The 25,427-nt window shown below is 50.6% G+C and overlaps 1 protein-coding gene across 50 annotated transcripts in view; it reads left to right on the top strand.

Moving 5' to 3' along the window:
• Window positions 1–6,252, top strand: part of TNK2 (tyrosine kinase non receptor 2) — a 42,555-nt gene extending 36,303 nt beyond the window's left edge. For 6 of the 50 annotated variants that reach the window (XM_071214718.1, XM_058295635.2, XM_058295634.2 and 3 more), the window contains 6 exons: window positions 1,173–1,267; window positions 1,798–1,920; window positions 2,573–3,921; window positions 4,005–4,100; window positions 4,224–4,351; window positions 5,449–6,252. In XM_071214718.1, coding sequence (XP_071070819.1) covers window positions 1,173–1,267; window positions 1,798–1,920; window positions 2,573–3,921; window positions 4,005–4,100; window positions 4,224–4,351; window positions 5,449–5,455 — 1,798 coding nt within the window. In that variant the 3' untranslated portion in view covers window positions 5,456–6,252. Of the gene's footprint in view, window positions 1–1,172; window positions 1,268–1,797; window positions 1,921–2,572; window positions 3,922–4,004; window positions 4,101–4,133; window positions 4,356–5,448 lie in introns of those variants that run through there. The other 44 variants (XM_071214719.1, XM_071214723.1, XM_071214726.1 and 41 more) reach the window with 19 other exon arrangements.
• Window positions 6,253–25,427: the final 19,175 nt, after the last annotated feature.

Below are 25,427 nucleotides of genomic sequence, written 5' to 3' on the forward strand. Positions count from 1 at the left end.
CAGGAGTCCCTGTGAGCAAGGTGCCCCAGCGAGTTCCCACAGGGGGACCGCTCAGAGGGAGCACTCTGGTGCCAGCCTGGCCACCTACACGTCCTGCGTGTCTCTCCATAGAGCCCACTCTTTGTGCCTGGGCCAGGGGCCTTGCGATCTCCTTTTAGTAAACGACGAGGTCGCTCGGGATCTGGGAGAACACAGAAGAGAATTAGTCACTTCCTGGATGCTCTGCCCCACGAGCCCCAGGCCTCGGGGCCTTTTCTGCTGGCCCCAGGGCGATCCAGGCCCCTGCTCTCTGGTGCTCCTTTCTCCTTCTGACCTCTCCTGACAGCATTTCTGCCCCGAGAGGCAGGAGCAGTGGGAGCCCTCGGCCCCCAGGCCTGCCTGCTCGAGCCTGAGTGTGGGAGCGCTGAATGTGGGGTCATTGGGCCTGTGTCTCCTGCCTTGCAGGAAGTAGGCGAGGGCCAAAGAGAGTTGAAGCAAGAGAGTACAGACGCCCTCCAGCGGGGCCAGTGCCCTCTGCCCCATTTGGGGTGTGCCTCGGCCAGCCCAGCCCCATTCCTCCGGGCTGTAATCAGCCTGGTGACTAAGTCCCAGATACAGACGATTGACGCAGCATCGAGAGTGGATCGGGAGCAGGGTGGGTGGAGAGGAAGCGGCCTCTGCCCCCTGGTCCAGGCCCTCCCTCACCCAGGCCTGCCCAGCTGGGCTGTGCTCCCCGGGCCTCTGTCTTCCTCCACGGAGGCCCAGGGGCAGAGCAGCACAAGCCAGCAGGTGGCTGCCTGGAGAGCATCCCTGGATGAGCCACCTCCTGCGCTGGCTGGAGGCCTGATGGGTAGAGGAGGACTGGAGAGCTTGGCCCTTGAGTGCTCTTGGAGCCCGAAATCCTGGGCTCTCCAGCCTGGTGCCCCTGCTCTCTCGTCGCCCTCTCTCCGTGATGCTCTCCCCCGGTAGTTACAGCTAGATGGGCAGTGCGAATGCAGGTGGGTGGTCGGAGCCCTGCGCTCCTCGCCCAGGCCGCCACCTTGGCTTCCTCTAAGATGAAGAGCTGTTACCGGGCAACCCCGGGCGTGCCAGATTTCCGTACCAGGGCCAGGCCCCGCGTCTCCACCAACCATGTCCTCGCCACCACCACCCCAAGCCCCCTCCTGCCCTCTGACCTGCTTCTCTCCGCATAGGCTGTATCTGGGAAACCCCATGGACCCTCCCGACCTGCTAAGTGTGGAACTGAGCACCTCACGACCCACCCAGCACCACCCAGGAAGGGCGAAAAGTAAGAGCCTTCCCAGCTCCGAGTCCCTTAGCTCCTCATCTGGGCTCTTCTGGCCCTGGGTGCAGCCGGGTCAGGGCAGCAGGGGCACAGCTGTGCCCTGGCTCCCGCTGGGCGTGGGGGGGGGAAGGCGCGGGGCAGCTGTGTCCGCCTGTGGGAGCCCTGCCACTCAGCCGCCCTCCTCCCCTGTCCCGTCTTCACTGGCCGTGCTCAGATCCTGGCTTTCCTCGCTTCCCCCTAATCCTGCCTTTCTCACCTGAGCCAAAACCACCCCACGGGCTTCATCTCCGCCAGGAGCCTCGTGCCATCTCCCGGATCCTGCGCTGCCGCTCCAGAACCCATGTCCTGCCCCATTGCCTCCCATGTGCTATTGGGTGTGTACATTCGCCTGCCTCTACTCACTGCTGTCTCTCTCTCTCCCCCCGCCCCACCTCCCCAAACGCTGCCCTCGCCCTCTTGTCTGGCTGTCTTCCCTCCTGGCTTCTGTGTCTCCCGCGCTGTCCCCTCCTCTTTCCGCATGGCCTTTCTTGCAGGGGAGCCTCCACCTCGCCCTCCTCAGCCTGCCATCTTCACTCAGAGTAAGTGGGGCTGCTTTCGACGCCTTGGCCCTCGCCCCCGCCCTTCCTCTCCTCTCCTTCCTCCTCTCATCCTGGAAGGTACAGAGCCCCGGCTGGCGGGGGGTGGGGGACGGGCGTGTGCTGTGAGCTTGGCTGCTGACCTGGCCCAGCATGCCCCCTCCCCCAAAGCCGGGGCTTCTGGAGCAAGTGCCCAGTCCTGGCGCCCTCCCTTGACCTCCCTGGTGGCCCTGCCTCCTGCCCTCTGGACTGCAGAGGCTGTGCCTGGACTCTCACAGTGGTCAGCCAGAGCACTGTCCTCTCCACAGGCGGCTCGTGTGCCCTTCACAGTGGGGGGTTGCCCTTTGCCCCATGGCTGCATTAACGGTGTGTGTGCTGTAACGGGTGGAGCCGGAGGGTCACTAACCGGGGCCCAGGAGGAGGGAGGTTTGGCGTCTTGTGTTGACGAGAGAGCTCAGATCAGGCGGGAGCAGGGCGTCGTCCGCTGCAGCCAAGATGGAGATGGAGGCTGGAGGATTACCAGCCCACGCAGAGGGCTGCCGGCCTCCAGGGCAGGTTCTTCTCCCCTGTTCCAATGGGACCAGGTGTGCGCTGAGAATCTCACCTCCGGAGGAATGTGGAGTAGGCAGTTGTGGGGGATACTTGGCTTTCTTTCTCACCCCACCCTCCCTCTCCTCCTGGCCCCAGCCTTACACTGCCTTCCTGTTGGGGTCTCTCTCCCCTTCCACCACAGAACCCACCTACGACCCCGTGTGTGAGGACCAAGACCCCTTGTCCAGCGACTTCAAGAGGCTGGGCCTGCGGAAGCCAGGCCTGCCCCGAGCGCTGTGGCTAGCGAAGCCCTCGGCCCGCGTGCCGGGCACCAAGGCTGGCCGTGGCAGCGGGGCTGAGGTCACGCTAATAGACTTCGGCGAGGAGCCCGTGGCCCCGGCCGCACGACCCTGCGCGCCCTCCCTGGCACGGCTGGCCATGGACGCCTGCTCCTTGCTGGACAAGACCCCGCCCCAGAGCCCCACGCGGGCCCTGCCGCGGCCCCTGCATCCCACGCCTGTGGTGGACTGGGACGCGCGCCCCTTGCCCCCGCCCCCTGCCTACGATGACGTGGCCCAAGATGAGGATGACTTTGAGGTCTGCTCCATCAACAGCACCCTGGTGGGCCTCGGGGTCCCTGCTGGGCCCAGCCAGGGTGAGACCAATTACGCCTTCGTGCCTGAGCAGGCGCGGCTCCCACCTCCCCTGGAGGACAATTTGTTCCTCCTGCCCCAGGGTGGGAGCAAGCCGCCCAGCTCAGCCCAGACCGCAGAGATCTTCCAGGCGCTGCAGCAGGAGTGCATGCGGCAGCTGCAGGTCCCAGCTGGCTCGCTGGCCTCCTCGCCCAGTCCGGCAGGCGACGACAAGCCTCAGGTGCCCCCGCGGGTGCCCATCCCCCCGCGGCCCACGCGCCCACGCGGCGAGCTGTCTCCAGCCCCCTTGGGCGAGGAAGAGACAGGGCAATGGCCCGGACCTGCCTCTCCTCCCCGGGTGCCTCCCCGGGAGCCCCTGTCCCCGCAAGGCTCGCGAACCCCCAGTCCCCTCGTGCTCCCAGGCAGCTCCCCGCTGCCACCCCGGCTCTCCAGCTCGCCCGGTAAGGCCATGCCCACCACCCAGAGCTTCGCCTCAGACCCCAAGTATGCCACGCCCCAGGTGATCCAGGCGCCTGGCCCCCGGGCCGGTCCCTGCATCCTGCCCATCGTCCGAGACGGCAAGAAGATTAGCAGCACCCACTACTACCTGCTGCCGGAGCGCCCACCCTACCTGGAGCGCTACCAGCGCTTCCTGCGGGAGACCCAGAGCCCCGAAGAGACAGCGCCCCTGCCTGTGCCCCTGCTGCTGCCCCCACCCAGCACCCCGGCCCCCGCTGCCCCCACTGCCACTGTGCGGCCCATGCCCCAGGCTGCCCCAGACCCCAAGGCCAACTTCTCCTCCAACAACAGCAACTCGGGGGCCCGGCCACCAACCCTGAGGGCCGCTGCTCGGCTGTCGCAGAGGGGCTGCCCAGGGGACGGGCCAGAGGCTGGACGGCCGGCAGACAAGATCCAGACGGTGAGTACTGGGCCTGGCTGCGGGGTGCGGGCACCCTGAAGAGCGGGCCCGAGCGGTGCTGACGGGCGGGTGGGTGTGCCCAGCTGCAGGCCATGGTGCATGGGGTGACCACAGAGGAGTGCCAGGCGGCCCTGCAGAGTCACGGCTGGAGCGTGCAGAGGGCTGCCCAGTATTTGAAGGTACCACCGGCCCCTGTCTGCTCGGGCTTTCAGGGACCCTGAGGCCTGGTTCTGCTGCTCGCACCCTGGCTCGGGTGCCCCTCAACCCCATCGTGTCCCACGGCACCGCCCTCTGCTCCTCAGGTGGAGCAGCTCTTTGGGTTGGGTCTGCGGCCACGGGGCGAGTGCCACAAAGTGCTGGAGATGTTTGACTGGAACCTGGAACAAGCCGGCTGCCACCTCCTGGGCTCATGCGGCCCTGCCCACCACAAGTGAGTGAGCCCCACCCCAGCCTGCCCACGCTCCTGCCACGGGGCAGCACCCGGACCACATTGTACAAGGGAAAGTGGAAGCACGCGGTTTGGGTTGAGAAGCATTTCTCCTAAATGAGTTTATTTAGAACATTAGGTTTCCAACTTAGTTCAAATGAACTCAGGAGTGAAAGAGAATTGGAGCCTCTTGGCCTGCAGGCGGCTTGCTTCACTAGCGCCCCCTAGTGACCCCAAGTGGGCGGCAGGGAACAGCTGTTTAAAACCCAATTGTTTAAAAAAAAACCCCGTTGTTTAAAACAAATCTTTCTTGCCTCTTTATTTCATAATCCAGTTTAAAGTAGCATTTACAGTTTTAATGCCTTTCTAAAGGAATGTCCAACCCCTAAAAACCCATTGCTTATATATATAAACACATAATATATACAATAATACCTAACATAAATATATACTAATATTAATATACATGCACATGTAAAACTTTTACCGAGCCATGAAGTGGTGAAACATGGTCAAACCGGCGTTGCACGGCCCCTGGCAAGGAGCAGGAGGGTGTGGGCTTGCGAGTCTATGGGCTGTGTGGCCGGAGCACCTAGGCTAGAACGCAGCCCCTGCTGCTCACTGCTGGGGTGACCTGGCACATGTTCCCTGATCTCTCAGTAGCTCAGATTCCTCATATGTGGAGTGTATACACACGCTGGCGCCTGCCTCGTAGAAGCGACTGGAAGGATAAGAGGTGCACGTGTGTGACACGTGGTCTGCAGCCACTAAATGTTAGGTGCTCTCGTAGTTGCTTTTAGTAATTTGCATCTAAACATGCCTAGATGTTCTTGTGCCTCTTACCCTTGGATACGCCAACAGACAGCAATGCTTTTCTCTTGGTTTATTCATAGTTTATTGAAGTAAAGAACAAAAGGCATCCCAGGATAATATGTTCTGGAATTATTGCCTAGACCCACCAGTTTTCAGCCAGTTAGCCTGGTGTCAAGAGGCAGTGCCTCCCTTGAGATGCTCTGTGCCCACCCACAGTGCATAGCCCCTAATCTCTTTAACAGCCCCTGTTGATGGAGGACCTTTTTGGTGTTTTCCCCATCTTTTAGGCGCTGAGATGTGTCTGGAGAGTCAGAGGATCTGCCCTGAAGGAATCACTTGAGCCCATCCATCCAGTAGGGGTGGGGAGATGCCCCTGCCCGCCTGCAGGAGCTGCTGCTCCCAGGGGCAGAGCGAAGACCCGAGACAGCGAAGGCTGGAAGCCCTGCCTTGCCTGTTGCTCCTCACCCGGCACTGTCCCTGCACGACTCAGTTCAGCCCTTGGTGCCCCAGCCCAGGTGCGTGAAGGCGCCCTGAGCAGGCCCAGTGGCTCGCTTCTGTCTGCTCCAGGCTTTGGCTGTGCCTGTGGCTGGAGTGAGGCCCCAAGCCCTGCCCAGGGGACCAGACTGAGGGGAAGCCAGGTGTGGCCTGGGAAGCTAGGTTGTGTTGGCCTCGCAGAAAAAGGAGGACCAGCACCCCACAGGCCCTCCCCCCAGGGCCAGGCCCCTCTCCAGGAGCCCCTGGGGACAGTTGGGGTGTCGCCCAGAGTGTGGCTTGTGGCCTGGTTGTGGATGTGTTCTGGGACTAGGCTGGTCTTAGGCTCTCGTACCTGGAAATAGCCCCTGGTGGCTCAGGAAGCAGAGGAAGGGTGCCAGACCTCTCTCTGGCAGGGACCAGGGCCCAAGGCCCCAGGATTGGAAGGAGACCATGGGAAGGAGCTGTCCTGGGGGACACCAGTGCTTCCCTTTGACCCCAGCTCTTCCCTTCTGTGCTGTTCCTTGTTTTCCCACCAGCCTCTGTTGCCAAAGTTGCTGCCCCAGCTATCGAGACCTGCTTCTTACAGAGAAATAAAGTTTAGTTTTTATTTTATATTATTTAATTGTGCCTGCCTGTTGCTTTAGTCTCTTGCTCAGCAGCTTGAAGCCCAGAGACTCTTCAAGCCACTGCCTTCTGTCCAGGACTGCAGGCCTAGTAGCACCACCTGTAGGCAGAGGGTGGGAGTGCAGACCTGGGAGACCCTAAGGCAGGGGTTTGTAACCTTTTTTGTTTTATGGTCCCCTTTGCCAGTCAGGTGAAAACCACGGACCCCTTACTAAGTCCACACAATAGTGTGCATTATTTGATAAATATATCATGCCTTCACCAACACGTCCCCACAAGAACAATGTTCTTTTGGATTTCAATTCAAGCTCACGGACCCCTGGTTAAGAACCCCTGCCCTAAGGGGTCTCTTCCCTTCCAGGGTGGGCAGAGGACCCAGGGTCCCCACTTACTCCAGCCACTGACTGTCACATGCTCCATGTTTTGGCTCTACAGAGCTCCACATGGATGTACCATGATCTATTTTAACAGGCCTCTTTGGATGAAGGAATATTTTGGTTTCCAATCCTTTGCAATTGCTGTGATAAATCATATACGTGGGTTATTGTTCACTTGCAAGTAAGTCTGAAGGATGAATTCCCAGGAGTGGAATTCCTGGGTCAAATAGTATGTGCAATTGTGATGGCTATTGCTGAATTGATTTCCATAGAGGAGGAGGTTCCAGTTTTCTCTCCTGCCGGTGAGTGAGAGCTTGTGTTATGAAGTGCATGTTATCACACTTTCTGATCCTTGCCAGTCTGACAGGTGGAAAATGGTGTGTGTGGTTTTTTTGTTTTGTTTTGTTTTAGGTGGTACTGGGGATTGAACCTGGGAATTATGCATGGGAAGCAGGCACTAAACCACTGAGTCACACGCATTCCCAGTGTCTGTACTTTTAATTTGTGTTTCTCTTAAGAAGGAATGAGCATTTTTTTAAACTTTATTTTTTAATTTTAACTTTGTGAACATTTTTTTAAAAAGCTGAGCCTTTTGTATTTCCTTTTCTGTGAGCTGCCTGTTAATATTCTTTGCCCATTTTTTAAAAGTTAGATTATTGATTTGTTTCTTACTGGTTTTTAGGAGCTTTTTATGGATCAAGGAAGTTAGCTCTTTGAGCTTTACATATTACCATATTAAGAAAAGAAGTAAATCAACAATAAGCTGACAGATTGGGTTTATTAAACAAAGGCCATGAAGGATGGTGCCAGGCCTGGCCGGTCTCCGTTCCGTGTCTGTGGCTCTGGGCTGCCTGTGTGGGTGGGCCTGCCCCCAGGAGCTTGAAGGCCTGGGGGGTCTGGAGCCTTCCGAGCCAGAGAAGTTCTGTGTACTCTGATTACTGAGGCAGAACCAGTTATTTCAAAATCTGCAATAAAATTTATCTATCTAAATGTGATATCATAAGGGGAATAATAATTCATATTAAGTAACTTTGGACATTGCTATCGGGCCTGGGTTCCATTCTCAGTTTTGTTTGACCTTGTAAAAGTTACTTAACCTCTCTGAGCCTATAAACTGGGGGAGAGTAATTCCTGCTTTATAGAATATCAGGCAAGGAAAGCATTTAGCTTAGTACGTGGCCCACGGTCAGTACCCAGTAAACTGTAATCATTATAAACTTTATTTCTTCATATTCCTGCTTGTCTCCACCAATCAGTAGGCTACATTATTATACAAGTCTGCATACATTGCATTCTACCTTCCCTGTCCCCTCCTCCCCCCCCCTTTTTTTTAGTTTATTGTTTTGCTACACAATCATCCTATTTATAGATAATGGACATTTTTGGCTCCATAAAAAAAACATGTCACGTATTTGTAAGTTAAAACAGACTTTTATACGTTTTACCAGTACTTAAGAATCCTTTACAGGAAAACGGATGTGGCTCAAGCAATTGGGCTCCCATCTACCATATAGGAGGTCCAGGGTTCGATGCCCAGGGTCTCCTGGTGAAGGCAAGCTGCCTGTGTGGTGAGCTGGCCCACCTGGAGTGCTGCCCTGCGCAGGAGTGCTGACCCTCATGGAGAGCCGATGCAGCAAGATGACACAACAAAAAGAGACACAGAGGAGAGACAATAAGAGATGCAACAGACCAGGGAGCTGAGGTGGCGCAGGAGAATGATTGCCTCTCCCCCACTCCGAAAGCTCCCAGGATTGGTTCCCAGAGCCACCTAATGAGAACATAAGCGGACACAGAGGAACACACAGCGAATGGACACAGAGAGCAGACAATGGAGGGTGGGAGAAGAAATAAATATTTTTTTAAAAATCCATTACAGAGCTAATGCATTTCAGAAAGATTTTTGGCAAGGGGGAAGTGTGCAGCATTGAAGCAGCTGCGGGTTTCTCGGGGGCACAGGAAACCCTGTGCACTCTTCTTGCAAAACACACCACTGTTTCCTAAACCCTAGGGTTTCCTGTTGTTTCTCTCCTAATTCAGCCTACCAGCTTTTGCCAGCATTGCCTCCGTTTATGGAAAAAGATTTCAAGGGAGGATATTGAAAAAGCTGACCTAGGTGTGTTTGCAAGATGAGTCAGTAATTCAGTGGGCACCTACTCTGTGGCTAGCCCCGAGTGGAGAAAATCTGTGCCCCAGGGGAGGAGCTCAAGGGAGGTGGTTTCCCGGAGGATGAGACATTGTGCTGGGTGGATTGGTAAGAATAGGTGTCTGCCAGGAAGATGAGGGGCGAATGGAAGCATTCTAGGGGGAGGTCTACGGGGGCCAAGGGATGCACACAGGACTGGCTTGTTCTTAGTCCTGAACTTTGGCAAGGCTGGGCCCATCCTTCTGTTGGGTTTGGGGGGGTTGGCTCTGGACTTCCTGTGACCCTGCAGAGGCAGGCCTGGGTCATGAAGCCCCTGGTGTGAAATGCTGAGAGATGTGCCTGCACACCGAGAGAAACAGCGGAGGAGAGGAACGGAAGGCATGGTCAGCTGTGCTTTTAGCGAGATGCAGTCGGGGAAGGATGAAGCATGTGTGCCTCATGCCACACCGGGAGCACAGTGGTGCTTGTAATTTGAAGCAAATTAATTTTTATAGAAATTTGAACCTGGGAGCCAGAAAGACCTAACTCCTGGGATCCTTGGCTAGAGCAGCTTTTCCCAGTGGCCAGGCCAGGACCAGTGCTGGTCTAGGTTTCAGTTTTCACTAGGGTCAGTTACGCTGTTTAACTTAAGTTTTTCTTAAAATGAAATGTAGTAGGAGCAGATGTAGCTCGAGTGGTTGAGTGCCTGCTACCTGTGTACGAGATCCCAGGTTTGATCCCTCATACCTCCGAAAAACAAAAACAAATAAATGAAAAAACTCTTATTGGGGAGCGGATGTAGCTCAGCGGTTGAGCACCTGCTTCCCATGTACAAGGTCCTGGCTTCCATCCCCAGAATCGCCTAAGAAAGGAAGAAAAAGTGCATTCAATTTCAAGGACTGTTCTTTATCCTGAGTGTTGTCCTCCTACAGTTCTGGAAGTGAGCAGGGCTGTTCTTGTGTGAAGGGAGATGGTTAATCTGTCCCGTTTCCTTAGGTATGTCAGTGCTATGTCATCATGCCCCTCCAATAACTATTATTATTTTAAGCTCTGAAATCAATCGTTTTTTTTGGACTTTTTAAAAAATTGTCCTTTTTTTTTTTTTTTTAAGATAAATAGATCACACAAAATGAAATCAATCCTGAGAACCCCTAGCAAGAGTGCTTTTGTGTTGGGCAGCACCACCTTTCGGCAAAATGTGACATTGCAGTGACTCGGCTGAGTTTCAGAGAGGAAGAGGAAGGGTAAGAAAGATAGTGTGAAGTCATTGCCTAATCAATCAAGTAAGTCCAAAGCTGCTGGCTCAGGTTCCTGGGTGCTTCACAGGACTCAGCCCAAGGAAGGTTGGAGGGCAGGGGACAGATATTCCCACTATCTTGAACCAAATGGGAGCCAGCCAGGATCTAATGCCAGGAAAAGGGACAGGGCCAGGGGCTCAGAGGGAAGCCACAACTAAACCTGGGAAAGAAAAGAAGTCTTCAGCCATGAGGCGACCTGGACAGATGAAAGGGACTAAGGAAGAGAGTGGGCAGTGGCTCCATAGTGTTCGGCCTTCACTGTGGAAGCGCTCGCCTCACTGTATTTTATTCTGTCTTAATGTTGTTTCTTTGATTGTCACCCACACTCATTGTTGAATTGGAATACCCTCAGAAAAATGACTCAGAAAGGCACTTGATGTATTGATACATGTCCTTCTGGGTTTTGTGTGTGTGTGTGTGCATTTTGTATGTATTATAATTTAAGAAAAATAAGATCTGGTATGTGTTACTTTGCAACCTGCTTTTGTCACTTTTCCTACCTCAAGCAGTTTTCTTTAAATTCATCTTCTCAAAAATGTATAATGGCTGCATCGTTTTCATTCTATGGATAAACTAGTCATTTTGCACATTATTTTGTGAACACTTTTATTTGTTAAATTATTTTAACAAATATTCCTAAATGGCTTTCCAGAAAGATCTGGAGAAAATGCGAAAAGCACTGAACTAACTCCCAGAGTTGACGGGCCTTGGGTGGCCCTGCCTGGCTCCTGGTGGCCCCTGGTCCTTTCGAAGGAGGGTCTCTGCTCCCTGCCCCACCCTCCAGATGCCCACCCCCCACCCCTTAGGCTGGTCCTTGTGACACCAGGGCCCCGTCTCTCACATCTGGCTTTGCAGGCCCTAGAAGTCCTGGTTTCTGCCTGTCCCCTCTCCAGTGTGTGACGTGGACCCGGCTCTCCCTCCACACATGGCACGTTCCGTCCTGGCTTTCCCTTTCTTCAGGGTGTCGCTGGTTGCTTCCTGGAGGAGCTGTGACTCGCATGCTAGTCCTGTGTCCCCCAACCAGCCTGGGCAGTGAGCCCGTCTGACAGCGGCTACCTGTCCTCCTGGGACCGCCACCCCCATGAAATGCTGCCTTCCCTCAGCCTTCGCAGCCCCTCCGGCCTAGGCGGCCTCTCCCGTGAACCAGTGGCCATCACCCTCCGCTTTGGCAGAGCTCCTGTCTAGCAGGGAGCCATCCGGGAGCAGTTGCTAGGCAACTCGTGGCTCACAGCCATTGGGGGGACTGGAGCACACAGAGATCCTTCCCAGATGCTGAGCCGGGAGCTCTGACGGGGACAGGGGCAAGGAGTCCTGTAAGAAAGCAGAGGACCTTGACGGATGAGAAGCTTACCAGGTAAGAAAGGAGAAAATTAGAAGAAACAACGTAAGCCAAGATGTGCAATCCTGGATGCACTCATGCAGTGGGGAAGGGGCAGTCTGCAGGCAGGGAGGTGGGGGAGATCCTGGAGGAGAAGTGGGAAAGGGATGGTTTTGTCTCCACGATTAGGGTTTAGGTTCTAGAGAAAACACAGCACACCACGCAGGGCCACAGGATGCTAATCAGGGTTGCTCACAAGGCAGAGAGGGGACTAAGGGTCTTTATTGTTGTTTCCAGGGTGAGGCAGGGGTATGCTCAAGTGGAATCGATGGGCTGTATTTGAAAGTGGTGCCCCCGCAAGTTTGAGCAGGTTTCTTTGTACCCAGGCTGGGGTCAAAACTATCTAGGAATAACAGATGTATGGGGGGGCTTCGTTAAATCATCAATTTACAGAAGCTGGAAAACACTTAATGCAAAGAGGCAGAAAAGCCAAGTCAGGCCTAAACTGAATTAGGCAGAAAGGTTGCAGGCTTAGACTTCTTCACAGGCCTGAGCTGGTGTCCCAGGCAGCACTGTGGTGGAGAAGTGGCTTGGCTGTTGGAAGTGCTGGGGTTCTGTACACGCTTGTGACTGATAATTATGAGCTGTTTAGCCAAAGCCTAATCCACAGATGGGAAGGCTAACAGCTTCCTCTAAGGTGTATTTTTTGTTTGTTTGTTTTAGTTACATGATTCCATTTTAAGAAGAATTCTAATTCCTTTTTTACTCTACTAGATACTTTTACATTTCAAGTGGTCTCAGATTTCCAAATATGACATTCTTTCATTTATCAACGAACATTTCCTGCATTCCTATTGAGTACCTGGGCTAGGAGATGAAGATACAGTCGTGAGCAAAGTAGAAATGGGTTCCCAGGCACGGAGGTTGCTTAAAGTCGGACAAGCTGTTCCAGATAGTCCCCACACCGAAAGAAAAGACCTGGTTTTTTTTTTTTTTTCAAAAAAAAAATGTGTCTCCTTTACCAAAAGAACATCTTCTTTATGTAACTTTGGACTACAGAATACTGAAATCTTCAAACTCGCTGTAGTTCTAACACTTGGATACAACTGCTGTTTAACATTTTGGTGTTTCTATACTGGTTCTTGTTCTTGTTTTTTTAAAATCTGTTTACTATAGATTCATACACATAGTCCATTGAGTGCCTAAGAAAAATGAACTTAATCATTCTCCTTTGGTCCGCTATAGAGGTGTTTCCATTTTCCTTCTATTATAATTTTTGCCAAAGTTAATTGTGCCACATCTATTACTATTTAATCAATTCCTCTCAGTGTATAGGATTTGATCTGGCACATTCCTTGAAAAAATAACAATTATTCAGTCTATTTTAGCAAATTAAGCAAATCTACACATAAGAACCTCCCTTCTTGAACTGCATATTTCGATAAAAATGAAATCCTTAGTAAAGCTTCTAAAAGCCTGTTTTGTACTTAATTCTTTAAATATAGGAAGTTCAGAGAAGCAAGTATTTCTGCCACTGGTTATATGGCCTTAGGCAAGTCCTTATCCTTTTCTGAACCTCATTTTCAGACCATAAAGAGGGGGTTGGGCCAGAGGGTCCTTAACCACCCCTGCCAGCTCTGCCCTTCTGTGTCCTCTCCCAGGGAGGGCGAGGCTGATGAGGGAGGCTGATGCTTTAACTCTGCACCCACCTGCTGTCCACCACCCACACTCCTCTCCCTTGTCTCGTCTCTTCCTGACTAAAGGCCCTTGGTCTAGGCAGAAGCCCTAATTTGAGGTCCAGCTTTACTCATACGTGACCACATTTCAGCCTTTTAACCTCTCAAGAGCGCCAGTTTCCTCATTGTGAAGTGGGAGTAAGCAATTGTGAGGGAGCTGCTGTGTCAGGGCTTCCAGCTGTAAGATCTTATTGCCTATTAATAAGATCCATGGCCCAAGTTGGAGGTGGGCCCTCAGTTTGCAGGACGTCCTTTTGTTCCACCTGCTGTGTACAGAGCATTATGAAGGGAAAGAAAACCTGTGATCCAGATCCCTTTCTAGAGGGAGCTTAACTCTGATGGGGGAGGTTCAAAGAGGAGGTAATTAAGCAGAGGCATACGGGTGGGCTGGAGGGCAAGTGCAGCCAGGTTCTGGAGTGGGGAGCGAGCATGGCTGGGCAGGGCTGGGCTGATTTGGACATATATGGGCCTTAGTGGTAGCAGCACCAAGGGGTCCAAGACCAAAGCCACTTGGTTTGGTGCTGGCCTTAGTACCTCCTCCTATCCCTCCAAACCTGAGAAGCCCTAGGGGCTGCCTGTGGAGCGCCATGGCCTGTAGCCCATTCTGATATTGTGCCCCTCAGTGAATTTTAATTTTGGTTATTGTATTTTTCAGTTCTAAAGTTTCCATTTGGTTCTTTTTTATATTTTATTTCTCTGCTGAGGCTATCTTTTATTCACTTCAAGAGAATTTGTTGTTATTTCTTGGAGCATAGTTTATAATAGCTGCTTTAAAGTTATTGTTGAATAATTCCAACATCTGTCTCATTTCACAGTTGGCATCTGTTGATTGTCTTTTTCCTTGTTAGATGGTAAGATTTTTCTGATTCTTCATATAGTGAATAGAGTTGAATTATATCCTGGACATTGTGAATATTATATTATGAGACTCTGGATCTTGTAAAAATCCTGTGGAGGACGTTGTTTTGGCAGATAATTGACCTAGCTAGATTGTGGCCCCAAGTTTCTACCTGCCTTCTGTGGGTTGTGATCCCAAAGTCAGTTCAGTTTTCAAGTCTCCATAGTGCTCTTTAGACCTTCTCCTCGTGTGCACCACTTAGTGGTCAGTTTGGAACTTGGGTGGTAGTCTACCCCACAGTTCAGTTCTCAGAGCCTTTGGAATGCTGTTTAGAGATAGATCTGTGCATGTGCAGTTCTTGGATGAGTCAAGAGTCCATATACAATTTTATGGATTGGTTTCCTGATCCCCCTTCTCTTCACAATCTCCTCGACAGTTTCTGGCTCCCAGGACTCCCCTCCCCTCTCCTCCTACTTTCCTGGTCCTCTGCTTGAAAGCCAAGGCTTTAGTTTCCCTGCCGTACTCCACACTTCCCGTGACAGTAGTTGTTTCTGCAACCAAGCAAAGGGAAGAGAGAGTGAGAAAAAAAAAAGAAATGAGGGTTTTTTTCCCCCTTCTCTGATGGTTTGAAGCTATATGGACCCCAGAAAAATACCTCCTTAAAGTTAATCCATTCTTGTGGGTGTGGACCAATATGTAGGATCTTTTGATGAGTAGCGTCCTTAAGTTAAGGTATGACCTGCCTCATTTGGAGTGGGTCTTAATCTTCTTAATTCGCAAGAAAAAGAGACACAGATTCCCGTGCCGCTGAAAACAGAAGTGGACAAAGATGACGCAGCAAATGGACACAGAGAACAGACAACCAGGGTGGGGGGGGGAGAAATAAATAAATCTTTAAAAAAAAATCTTCTTAATGGAGTCCTTTATAAGATAATGAAATTGAGACAGAGAGGGAAAGCCACAGAATAAAAAAGCTGAAAGCAATGAAACCCGGAAGAGAAGGGAGAGACCAACAGATGCTGCCATGTGACTTGCTGTGTGACAAAAGAGCCCAGGAGTGCCGGCAGCCAGTCTTCAGGAAGAAGTTATCTTGATAATGCCTTGATTTGGACATTTTCACAGCCTCATAACTGTAAGCTTCTAATAAACTAGTAAATCCCCATTGTAAAAGCCAACCGATTTCTGGTGTATTGCTTTCAGCAGCTTTATCAAACTAAAACACCTCCATATTTTTAGGATCATAGATCCTTTGGTCAGAAAGAAGAGTTTACCCTCTCAGAGTTTTAGGTGCCTGCCCAACTGTTACTGCCACCACTGCTGTGGGAGTTACTGGAGGATGGGTAAAGGAAAAAAATGTAGTGGATTTCCTCCACACACTGACCTAGAGGAATCCCCTCTTCTATTCTTTGACCAGAAATAGACTTCTAATGGAGATCTTTCTTTTGTGCCCAGAGCACAGTTCTGGGTTCATTTGTTTGTTTGATTTGGGGAAGGTACAGGGAATTAAACCCAGGACCTTGTAATGTGAAGCAGGTGCTCAATCTCTGAGCTATATACCTGCTCCCCACAGTTTTGGGTTTTAAGCTATATTTGAGTCCTGGCTAGAAGAGACTAGAGGGCAGAGGGAAGAAAGGTAAAACTCACTGCAAGTTCAGTGTTATTTCAGGTTCTTACGCCCTTCCCCAATCTACCTGCTACCCTTTAATTTTCAGAGTCTTAGCTAGCTTCCCCATACATTCTGTTGATGGTTTTTAGTTGCATTCAGTGGGAGGGGCAGGGTGGAGTGTGTATACTCCATCTTGACGGGAACTGGAAAGCACCTATAATGAAATCATTTTCCCCATGAGAACTCCTAAGTCCAGAGAGATGGAGCCACAACTGGTAAATGAGAGAAACCAAGATTTGAAGAAACCATGTGCTCTTTCCTTTTACATTAATGACATTATTTCACTGCAATGAAAATAGGCCCAGATATGGAAGTTAAGGTCATACTGTGAGGTAGTGGTGGGTCTCAGACTATAATAGGAAGTCACAGGCCAAGCAAAGATTTACCCCAGCCTAAAAAACTCAATTAAAATCATCCTGAAGGCTCAGTCCCACAAACTCTACCTCGGAGGCTAGTACTAACTTTACTGAATGCCTGCTAAACGGTGGTATTTTCATGGAAGTTGTCTAATGTCATCCTCACAACAATCCCATAGATTAGGTTTTATTGTTCACATTTTACAGACAAGGGAACCAAGGCTCAGAAAGTTTTGGTGACTTTCCAAAGCTACAAAAAGAGATGGTATTGGAATGCAAATTCAGATCTGGGTAACAGGTTGGGGATTGACTCACATCCTCCACAATAAACATGTTCAGGTCCCAACCCCTGGACTGTGGGTGTGGAACCATTTGTAAATAGGTCCTTGGAAGATGTTGTCAGTTAAGGTGTGCCCAGACTGAGTGAGGGTGGGCCTTGATCCACTATGGGCCGAAGTCCTTCTAAGCAAGAAAACTGGACACAGAAGAGAAGCCACGGGAGCAGCCGGAAGCTGGAAGTCAATGGAATCCAGAAGAGAAAGGAGACGATGCTGCCATGTGTTTTGCCGTGTGATCCAAAGCCAAGGACCAAGGACCGCTGGCAGCCAGACGGATGCCACAGTCTTCGAGGAGAAAGCATTGCCTTGCTAGTGCCCCAAGTTTGGACTTCTAGCCTCAAAACTATGAGCCATGTTTAAACTATGTTTAAGCCAACCCATTGTATGGTATTTGTTTTAGCAGCCGAGAAATTAAAACACCACGTAAGTTACCGGATTTTATTGAAGTTCTTGGCTATGCTGCAGAAATGAATTTCAAGAGCACGCCAGGTGAGTTAGGCCAGTAATTGATTCAGGGAAAGAGGGAAGAGAAATGGGAGAAAGTAACAGATCAGGGATCCCAGGTAGAGAGGAAGGGGGTGATAAGGGATAAAGAGGGCTGATTTACAGGCTACAATTCCCCGTTGTAGGTTATAAATGCCCAGGTTTTATTTGCGTGGCCACGTGGCAGAGGAAAAATGGCGAGAGTGGAGCTCAGAGGGCAGGAACAGGTCCAGGGGTTAAGAGTGGAACGCGTGCTCAGGCCTCACAGCCTGCTTTATAAACTATTAATTATTCCACCCCTTTGCTAATGGCAGGGGAGGGGTTCCAGCTTTTTGCTGTTTTGATTGATTACCTCACCTATCAATCCCCCAGCGAGGACCCAATGATCAAGTTCCTAGGGAACATCTGGGGCTTCTCCTGGCTTCCAAAAGAAGTCTTTGCTCTGGATAGCAGATTCCTGGGGGTGGGGGTCTTCTAGCAGCCATCCTGGGAGTTACTGATGTCCACGTGGACTCTCTGCCAGGTTCCAGATCCATCTATTGATTCCCTATCTTACTAGCCTGCTTCACATATTCTGCCTGATTCATAAACATTAGCATGGTTGCCAAACCAGATCTTGGGAACCCAGCTATGAAGGGAGATTGAGGGCAACTGAAGAAACCATGTGACTTCTAGGAACCCCTCCTGGTGCCCAGAGCTGACCTGGGGGGACAAGCCTGTGCATTCTGACCCACAGCCAACCCCAGCCCTTGGGCCTTGAGCTCCAGGCAATCTCCTAAGAAAATCCTTCCCCCTCCCTCTGACTTTGCTGAGCACTCCTCTCAGTTTCTCCAGGATATCCTCATTTATGCCCACTGTTCCTGTGATTGCTGATAGCCTAGCCCCTGTGCGTTTCTGTAAACACAGGGCTAAAGCTGCAAGCGGAATCCATCCTGACCTATATGTGGACTTTGCCAAAGCAACAGGAAGTGACCCCTAAATGGTCCTAGCACCCTGATGACAGCTGTGCAAGATCTCTGTGGGACTCTGTGATGAAAATGGGAGCCACTGAGTAAACACTTTGAATGGATTGTACAAAGCATGGGACTATGACGCAGCGAGCCTCATGGTAGATGATGGGCTGTAGCTAACAGGACAAATATGAGAACGTTTCTCCTGAATGATAACAAATATATAATACTAATATAGGGTGTTAATAATTAGGTGGGTTGGGGAAAAATATACCAAATGTAAGATATGGGCTATAGTTAGTAATATTTTGATGATGCTCTTTCATACTTTGTAACAAATGTTTCACAACAATGCAAGGTGGGGAAACGGACTTTGGCCCAGTGGTTAGGGCGTCCGTCTACCACATGGGAGGTCCGCGGTTCAAGCCCCGGGCCTCCTCGACCCGTGTGGAGCTGGCCCATGCGCAGTGCTGATGCGCGCGGGGAGTGCAGTACCACGCAGGGGTGTCCCCCGCGTGGGGGAGCCCCACGCGCAAGGAGTGCGCCCGTGAGGAGAGCCGCCCAGCGTGAAAAGAGAGAGCAGCCTGCCCAGGAATGGCGCCGCCCACACTTCCCATGCCGCTGACCTCAACAGAAGTGGACAAAAGAAACAAGACGCAGCAAAAAGACACAGAGAACAGACAACCGGGGGAGGGGAGGGGAATTAAATAAATAAATAATAAATCTTTAAAAAAAAAACAAAACAATGCAAGGTGTTGGTGGTGGGGAAATGTATGGGAGCACTTTTGATGATATGCATGTTTTGTAAATTCACAAATTTTATTATACATTTATTGTTTATATTCATGTATGAAGGATACCCTTCAATAACATTTTATTTTAAATTAAGATCTCTGTGGGGACCGGAGCAAAAGTGAGAAGAGATTTGGAAGGGATTTAATGGTCACTCTCTTATCCTTATTGTTTCTTGTCGAAATGTTTCGGTTAAACAAACAAGTTCTTCAGCTGTGAGCAGTGGCTGCTCTGTAGGGTGGTTTACTTCCTTGCAGGGAGGGTTAGTAGGAAAGACCACGGACTGAATTATTCAGTTTTGTTTCTCAGTGTCTTTGGGTTCAGGCATTCAGTAAGAATTTAGTTAAGGAAGGAAGGGAGGGAGAGAGGAAGGGAGGGGCAAAGAATGATCAAATCCTCTGGAGTCAGAGCAGAGCTCTGGGAGAATTTTTTTCACCATATATGGATTTAAGACTGAGGCAGGTTAGCTTAGGAAAAGAGAAGACACGACTAAGACCTGGCAGAAGAACAGAGCCAAGAAACACTTGGCCATGAAAGGCCGCCTGGAAACCCCCTGAGGGAAACACTGCCACCAAGAAGGTTGCCGGAAGGGCCCTGTGAGAACCGGGTCACGAGAACCCCATTTGGAAGGAGATTGGAATGAGATCGCCATCCGGGTCAAGGGAAAGCCCCGCACACCCGCAAGGAACCTCACCAATGGCCCCCGGGGAACTGACAGGTGGGGTAACCAATCAGAGCAGCAACAGCGGGGGACCCTCCCCCAACATTATGGAAGGGAAGAGTAAGTAATAGCTTAATAAAGATAGCCGCACAAGCCCCAAACCTCTCTGCCTAGAGGAGCTGGCATCAATATCTTGGTGTGTAATCCTGTTCTAGTCTCCCATTTCTCAATAAACTACTGGCCTCACTAAACCAGCATGTTCTTAAATTCTTTTATGTAAAACAACCAAGGACGTAGAGGAATCCATCGTCTCCTATCTTCCCCCAACTTCAAAGACCTCATGGGTTTGACCGTTGGATATAGTAGAAGATAAAAGGGGAGCAGATGTTGCTTAAGTGGTTGAGTGCCTGCTTGCCATGCACGAGGTCCTGAGTTCAATCCCTGGTACCTCCTTAAAAAAAAAGATAGGATTTGTAAACATGAATATAGGTCATTAAAATATAGGTGCAGAGGGAAACAGAAAAGAAAAAATAATAGAGGAAAGAAAGAGGAAGAAACAATATTTGGAAAGATAATGGCTGAAAATTTTCCAAAACTGATAAACGGTATCAACCCACAGAGTCGGTCTGTCCAAGGTAACTTGTCCATGTGATCAAGCCCCAGCCCTGAGTCATGAGCCTGACCTGCTCCAGCCCCAGGGAGAGGGCAAGTGACAGGAGACTTCAGGTTAGTCACCATGGCACAGTACTAGCCAGGCTTTGACCAAAGCAAGAATACAGAAAGCCGCACCCTAGACACCTTCTGCCGTTGGCTGCAGGGGCAAGGTCTTTGAGGAGGAATTCGATTTTGAGTGTCTAGTATCCTGCCCTTTTGCTAAGTCCCCATGATAATGCAAAGCTGAAACTTGCTTTCCCAGCCTCCCTTGCAGGTAGAGCTCAACCTCTTCCTTTAAGCAGATACTCTGCTCCAGAGTCAAAATGGAAAACTATTAAGACAAGAAGCAGCAATCACAGAGATTCCACTCCACAGAGGGCACAGTGGAGGCCACAGCTACATCTGCTTCCCAGAGGAAGAGTGTCCAAGAACGGTGCCTGTGCCCAGCGGTGGTGGCAGAGGTGTGTGCAGGACCCACATATGATTTAGGACATGGTTGCCATGACTACCAGGCCCAGTTGTCGTCCTTAAGATTCTGTGAGTTACTTGACATCCTGTAATCCATTCCTTTTCTGCTCAAAGTAGACAGAGCTAGTTTGTACTGCTAGCCCCTGAGAACCTTGGCTGAAAGGACAGGAGTCTGTTAAACGCAGAAGTCCTGGATGTAGGAGACAAGAGGAGATGAGAGGAGAGGCTTTTACTGTGAACAAGGCACCCGTTGACTGGCACTGGATGAGGGCTGCATGGCAGTCACCCGGAGGGCAGACACAGGCCTAAATCTAAAAATCCAAAAGCTGTAATCATGTTCTTGCACCTCGCCCTCCTCAAGGACAGGGACCTTTGGTGCTTTGTCCCGTGATGTCTCCCAAGCGCCTAAAACAGTGCCTGACACATGGAAGACACTCCACAGATATGTTGAGTTTGGCAAAGCGTTACTTGCTAAGCGTCTACCATTTCCTGTGTGCTTATTATAGTGGTTCTAAACCTATCAAACCCAAGGCTCCCTTTCTACAACCAACATTTGGAAATGTTCTTTTTGCTATCCTGAAATGAAATATCAGGGATAATTTAACCTGTCCACATGTATCATCTTAAAAATCCGGATCCTGCCCAGAGTGGGTGCTGGGTTTCCACCCAGATCCCTCCCAGGACTGAGACCCTCGCTCTCCCAGCTGCAGGAGCGGTGGCTGCTGACGGCGCACAGCCGAGGCCCTGCCCAGGCACTGCCCGGGGACGGGGCCAGGAGAGCCAACGTTACCCACCCTGGAGGGGAGCCGAGCCGGTGCGCTGATTGGTGGGTGCAGGTCCAAGCCCTGTCCCTTTAGCATCAATCTGGGACGTCTCTGAAGGGCCACCCCCACCCCACCCCTATGTCCCTCCACAACTCCCTGAGGGTCAGCTGTGGCCTCTGCAGTGGCTGCTTGGCAGTTTGACTTCTTCCTCTGCCCAGTCCTGCGTTTTTCACCCATCCTGGGTGTTTCCGAGAACACACCCCAGGAGACCACCTGAGCATCTCTTTCTGTGTTTTTTTTCTGTCTCTTTCTGTCTGTGTCTGACTCGGTCTCTCTCTCGGAGTCTGTTTCCTGGGAACTCAACTTTGGACAAGACCCTGTCCTCCAAAGGAGAAGTGATGGTGGAAGTTTAGTAAGACGTGTCCTGGATGTCGCTGCCCCTCGGGCGGGACCGCGCTAGGCCCGCGCAGCATCGCCATCTCCTGAATCAGGTCCCGTCTGCACGCAACGAGATTCCCGGGGGATTCACGTGCACTTTAAAATGTGAGAAGCACGGCGCTGAGAGAGCCTGCGACCACAGGGGTCAGTCAGGTGCTCGTCCCTAAGCAACTGTGATGGCACAAATGTGGGTGACACCTCACTGGCCACCCAGGTACCACGGGTGGCCATGCTGAGAGTGACAAGATTGTCCAAAACGGGGAACAACTCTTGGTAAAGGGCCAAACAAAACATTATAAAATTCCCTTGATTTACGCAGTGGTTGCACTTCTGGAAAATTCAATGTATCTTAAAGTTGTGCAAAAATATTTTGCTACATAGAAGACAGGGCATTTCCTCACTGTGCATCACTACCCAGTGTACTGCAGGGGGTCCCTGGTCCCTGCCCTGTACAGCCGGCAGCCTCTGAAAACCCCCAGAACTTCCTAAACTGTCCCCTAGGGGTCATTGCTGTATTGGCTGAGAACCATTGGCATCCCAGAGTAAACCCTGTGCTGGGGTTCACCTAATCCTCTCAGTAAGCTTCAAAGGTATGTGTTGTTAGTCTCTTTAGCGAAGAAAATCAAGTTCAGAGAAGTTAATCTGTCCAAGAGCAGCCACACAACCAGTAAGTGGGGAAGCAAGATTTGACCCCAGGCCTGTGTGTCACCAAGGCCCATGTTTACCCCACGAGTTGCCTTGCAGTTCTTTGTAGTTTGTTTTTCTTAAGAGTTGTGTGATCACTAGGCTTTGGCCAAGTTTGTTTATAAGAGAAAAGAATAAAGCTTATTAGGGCCCACCCTTTTGTGGACACAGGGACACTGGAGCAATAAGCCAGCTCTCTGCCCCTGCCTCCACGGCCTGGCCCTGCAGGAATTTGGGGCTGAGAGCGGCCCGGCCTCCCTAGGAGGCACTCAGCACTGGGGTTGGTAGGGGGGCACCTTGGCCCTAGGCCCCCCTCCTCAGGTGGCACCCCAAGTTTGTCACCCCCCCCAACACACACAGACCATAGGAAGAATGGCAGCGTCGGGGAGCCACTGGTGACTGTCCCTGTGGGTCCCTCCCACCCTCCACACCTGGGCCCCAGAGGGCTGGGGTACTGAGCCAACATCCTGTGCCAATGCTGTGCCACGAGGACAGCTATGCCCAACTATTGCTTCAACTGCTCTTGAACATCCAGGCCCCACATCCCTTTTTGGAATGAAGACAAATGTGAAGCATTTCAGCCTCCTTGAAAACTCTAGATACAGACTCACTTGTTCTCAGCCGGGTCTATTTTCCTCAAGATTCCTTCAGCTCAGGGAAGGAACCTTGCGCCTCTGTGTCTCTCCCCACCCATACCTTCAGCACCGTCTCCAGTGCCTCACAATTAATTAATAGTCTATGTGTATGGGCCTAGAGCATCTCTAGTTTTTTCCCTCTGTTTTCCTAAAGAACCCCTCTCAGGAAGTGAATGGCGTGGGGTGAGCGTGGTGGTCTGTCACCTTACTGATTGATTGGTAAGAGAAACACTTGGCCAGGGCAGACTGAGGTCACCCCAGAGGCCAGAGAAAGATGCTGTGCAGGGCTGTTCAGTGGGAAAGGGACACGACCGCGGGAGGGTTGTCTGAAGGTTAATGTGTTGGGTGCAGGGTGAACCAGAGTGGGGGCGTCTGAGGGGGTGTTTTAGTTTCCCAGGCTGCTCCAAGCAAGTACCAGGAAATGGATTGGTTTAAACAATGGGAATTTATCTTACATTTTGAGCCGGTGAAAATGTCCGATTCCCGCGATCTTCAAGATGATGCTTTCTTCTTGAAGACTGGCTGCCAGTCATCCTTGGCTCTTCTGCCACACGGCAAGGCACTTGGAGGTGTCTGCCGGTCTCTTCCCTTCTCTTCCGGGTTTTGTTGCTTTCAGCGGCTTACTTCCTGTGGCTTTCTCTCTTTGTGTCTGAATTTCATTCTCTTATAATAAAGGGCTCCAGGAACAGGATTAAGACCCATCCTGATTGAGGCAGGGCACACCTTAACTAAAGTAGCCTCATGAGAATGTCCTTACAATGGGTTCACACCCACTGGAATTGATTAAATTTTTTTTTTTTTTTTAAGATTTAAAAAATGTATTTCTCTCCCCTTCTCCCCTGCTGTCTGCTCTCTGTGTCCATTTGCTGTGTGTTCTTCTGTGTTCACTTGCATTCTTGTCAGGTGGCACTGGGAATCTATGTCTCTTTTTGTTGTGTATTCTTGATGCATCAGCTCTCCGTGTGTGTGGCACCATTCCTGGGTATGCTACGCTTTTTTTGCACGGGGCGGCTCTCCTTGCGCATGGACCATCCCTGCACAGGGGACACCCCTGTTTGGCACGGCACTCCTTGCAGGTGGCCGCACTGTGCATGGGCCTGCTCACCACATGGGCCAGGAGGCCCTGGGTATCACAACCCGGACCTTCCATATGGTAGGCAGACACTCTATCAGTTGAACCACATCTGTTTCCCATGGAATGGATTAAATTTAAGAACATGCTTTACTGGGGTAACCCCAGCTTCAAACCACTACACTCTCATTAATAATTTTCATATTGATTATATGTTCAAATAATATTTTTTATCTATTGGGTTAAATATATATTACTAAAATTAATTTCATCAGTTTTTTTTTTTTTACTTTTTACAATATGACTATCAGAAAATTTACAGTTGCATTGTGGCTTGCAATATATTTCTACTGGACAGGACTGAGTATACACTATTCTATATCTTGCTTTTTTTCACATAGTATATTATGGCTCTTGTCTCAGATCAATACAAATGGAACTGCCTCATTCTTTTCAATGGCTGCAGTTTGAAGATTCTGTAATGAGATTTAAACATGATGGGTTTGCAGTGATTACAGAATACTCAAGTACTTGTTGCTAAGAGCCATGAGTCTTTCACCACAGAGTTTGAAGGGACAAAGGGAATTCTAAATGGAAACTTCCTGGTTTTAGGTTAATGGAAAGACTTGGGGTCAAATATATGGGCTGGTGAGCCATCCAAATCGAGTGACCCAGAAGTGGTCGAGGTAATGCTTGGCGTGCTGAGAGAGAGAACTGAGCAGCAGATGTTGGGGAATGCCCACAGCTGGGAGGGGAGGAAGAGGAAGAGGAAACAGGAAGGCAATAGACAAAGGGCCCAGTCAGAGCGTGAGAGAAGAACCAGGATGGTTCAGGGTTACGGAGGTCAAGGTGAAGAGTTTGCTAAAGGTGGAGGAAGTTCAGAATAGGCAAAACTTCCATGATATGAGGCCTTTAACTTTTGCAAAGGGTCTTCAGATTTTTAAGTCATTATGCGGTAAAAAAAAAAAAGCTATTTTTCAAATTAAACTTACATTAGTTGTTTAGCATATAGTTATTGAACCCTTTCCATGCATCAGACCCTCTTCTAGACCTGTCAAAGTTCTTGTCCTCAGGGTGCTTGTATTTTAGTGGGCAAATAGATAATAAACCAGCAGATAATTCAATAAGATTCCAGATAGTTCTAAGTGCTAGGAGTGAATGTGATAGTGAGGGGGTGGGCAGTGGCGTGGCTGCATTAAGGATGGTCTCTCTTCAGCTGGGGGTGACACTGTGACATTTGGGCAGAGAGTTGAACAACGAGGAGGAGTGAGCCCAGTGGTCAACGGAGAGGGAGGCCAAGACGGAGGGTGCGACTAAGTGTCCTAGCTTCCAGGGGAAGGCTCGGGTGGGGTCTCTTCATGTTTGGAGGGAGGGGAAGAAATCAAGAACTTCGAAGGGAAAGCAGCCACTGTGCTGGTCTGGGGAACAGAGCCTGGCTGTTTGTTGGCCCGGGGAAGTCGTGGTTCAGTAGCTGTGAGAAGGGAGGTGAGCTGAGTGTCCAGCAAGGTTCATGTCCTG

This window comes from Dasypus novemcinctus, chromosome 4, assembly GCF_030445035.2.
Source record: "Dasypus novemcinctus isolate mDasNov1 chromosome 4, mDasNov1.1.hap2, whole genome shotgun sequence".
In the NCBI taxonomy this organism is placed as follows: domain Eukaryota; kingdom Metazoa; phylum Chordata; class Mammalia; order Cingulata; family Dasypodidae; genus Dasypus; species Dasypus novemcinctus.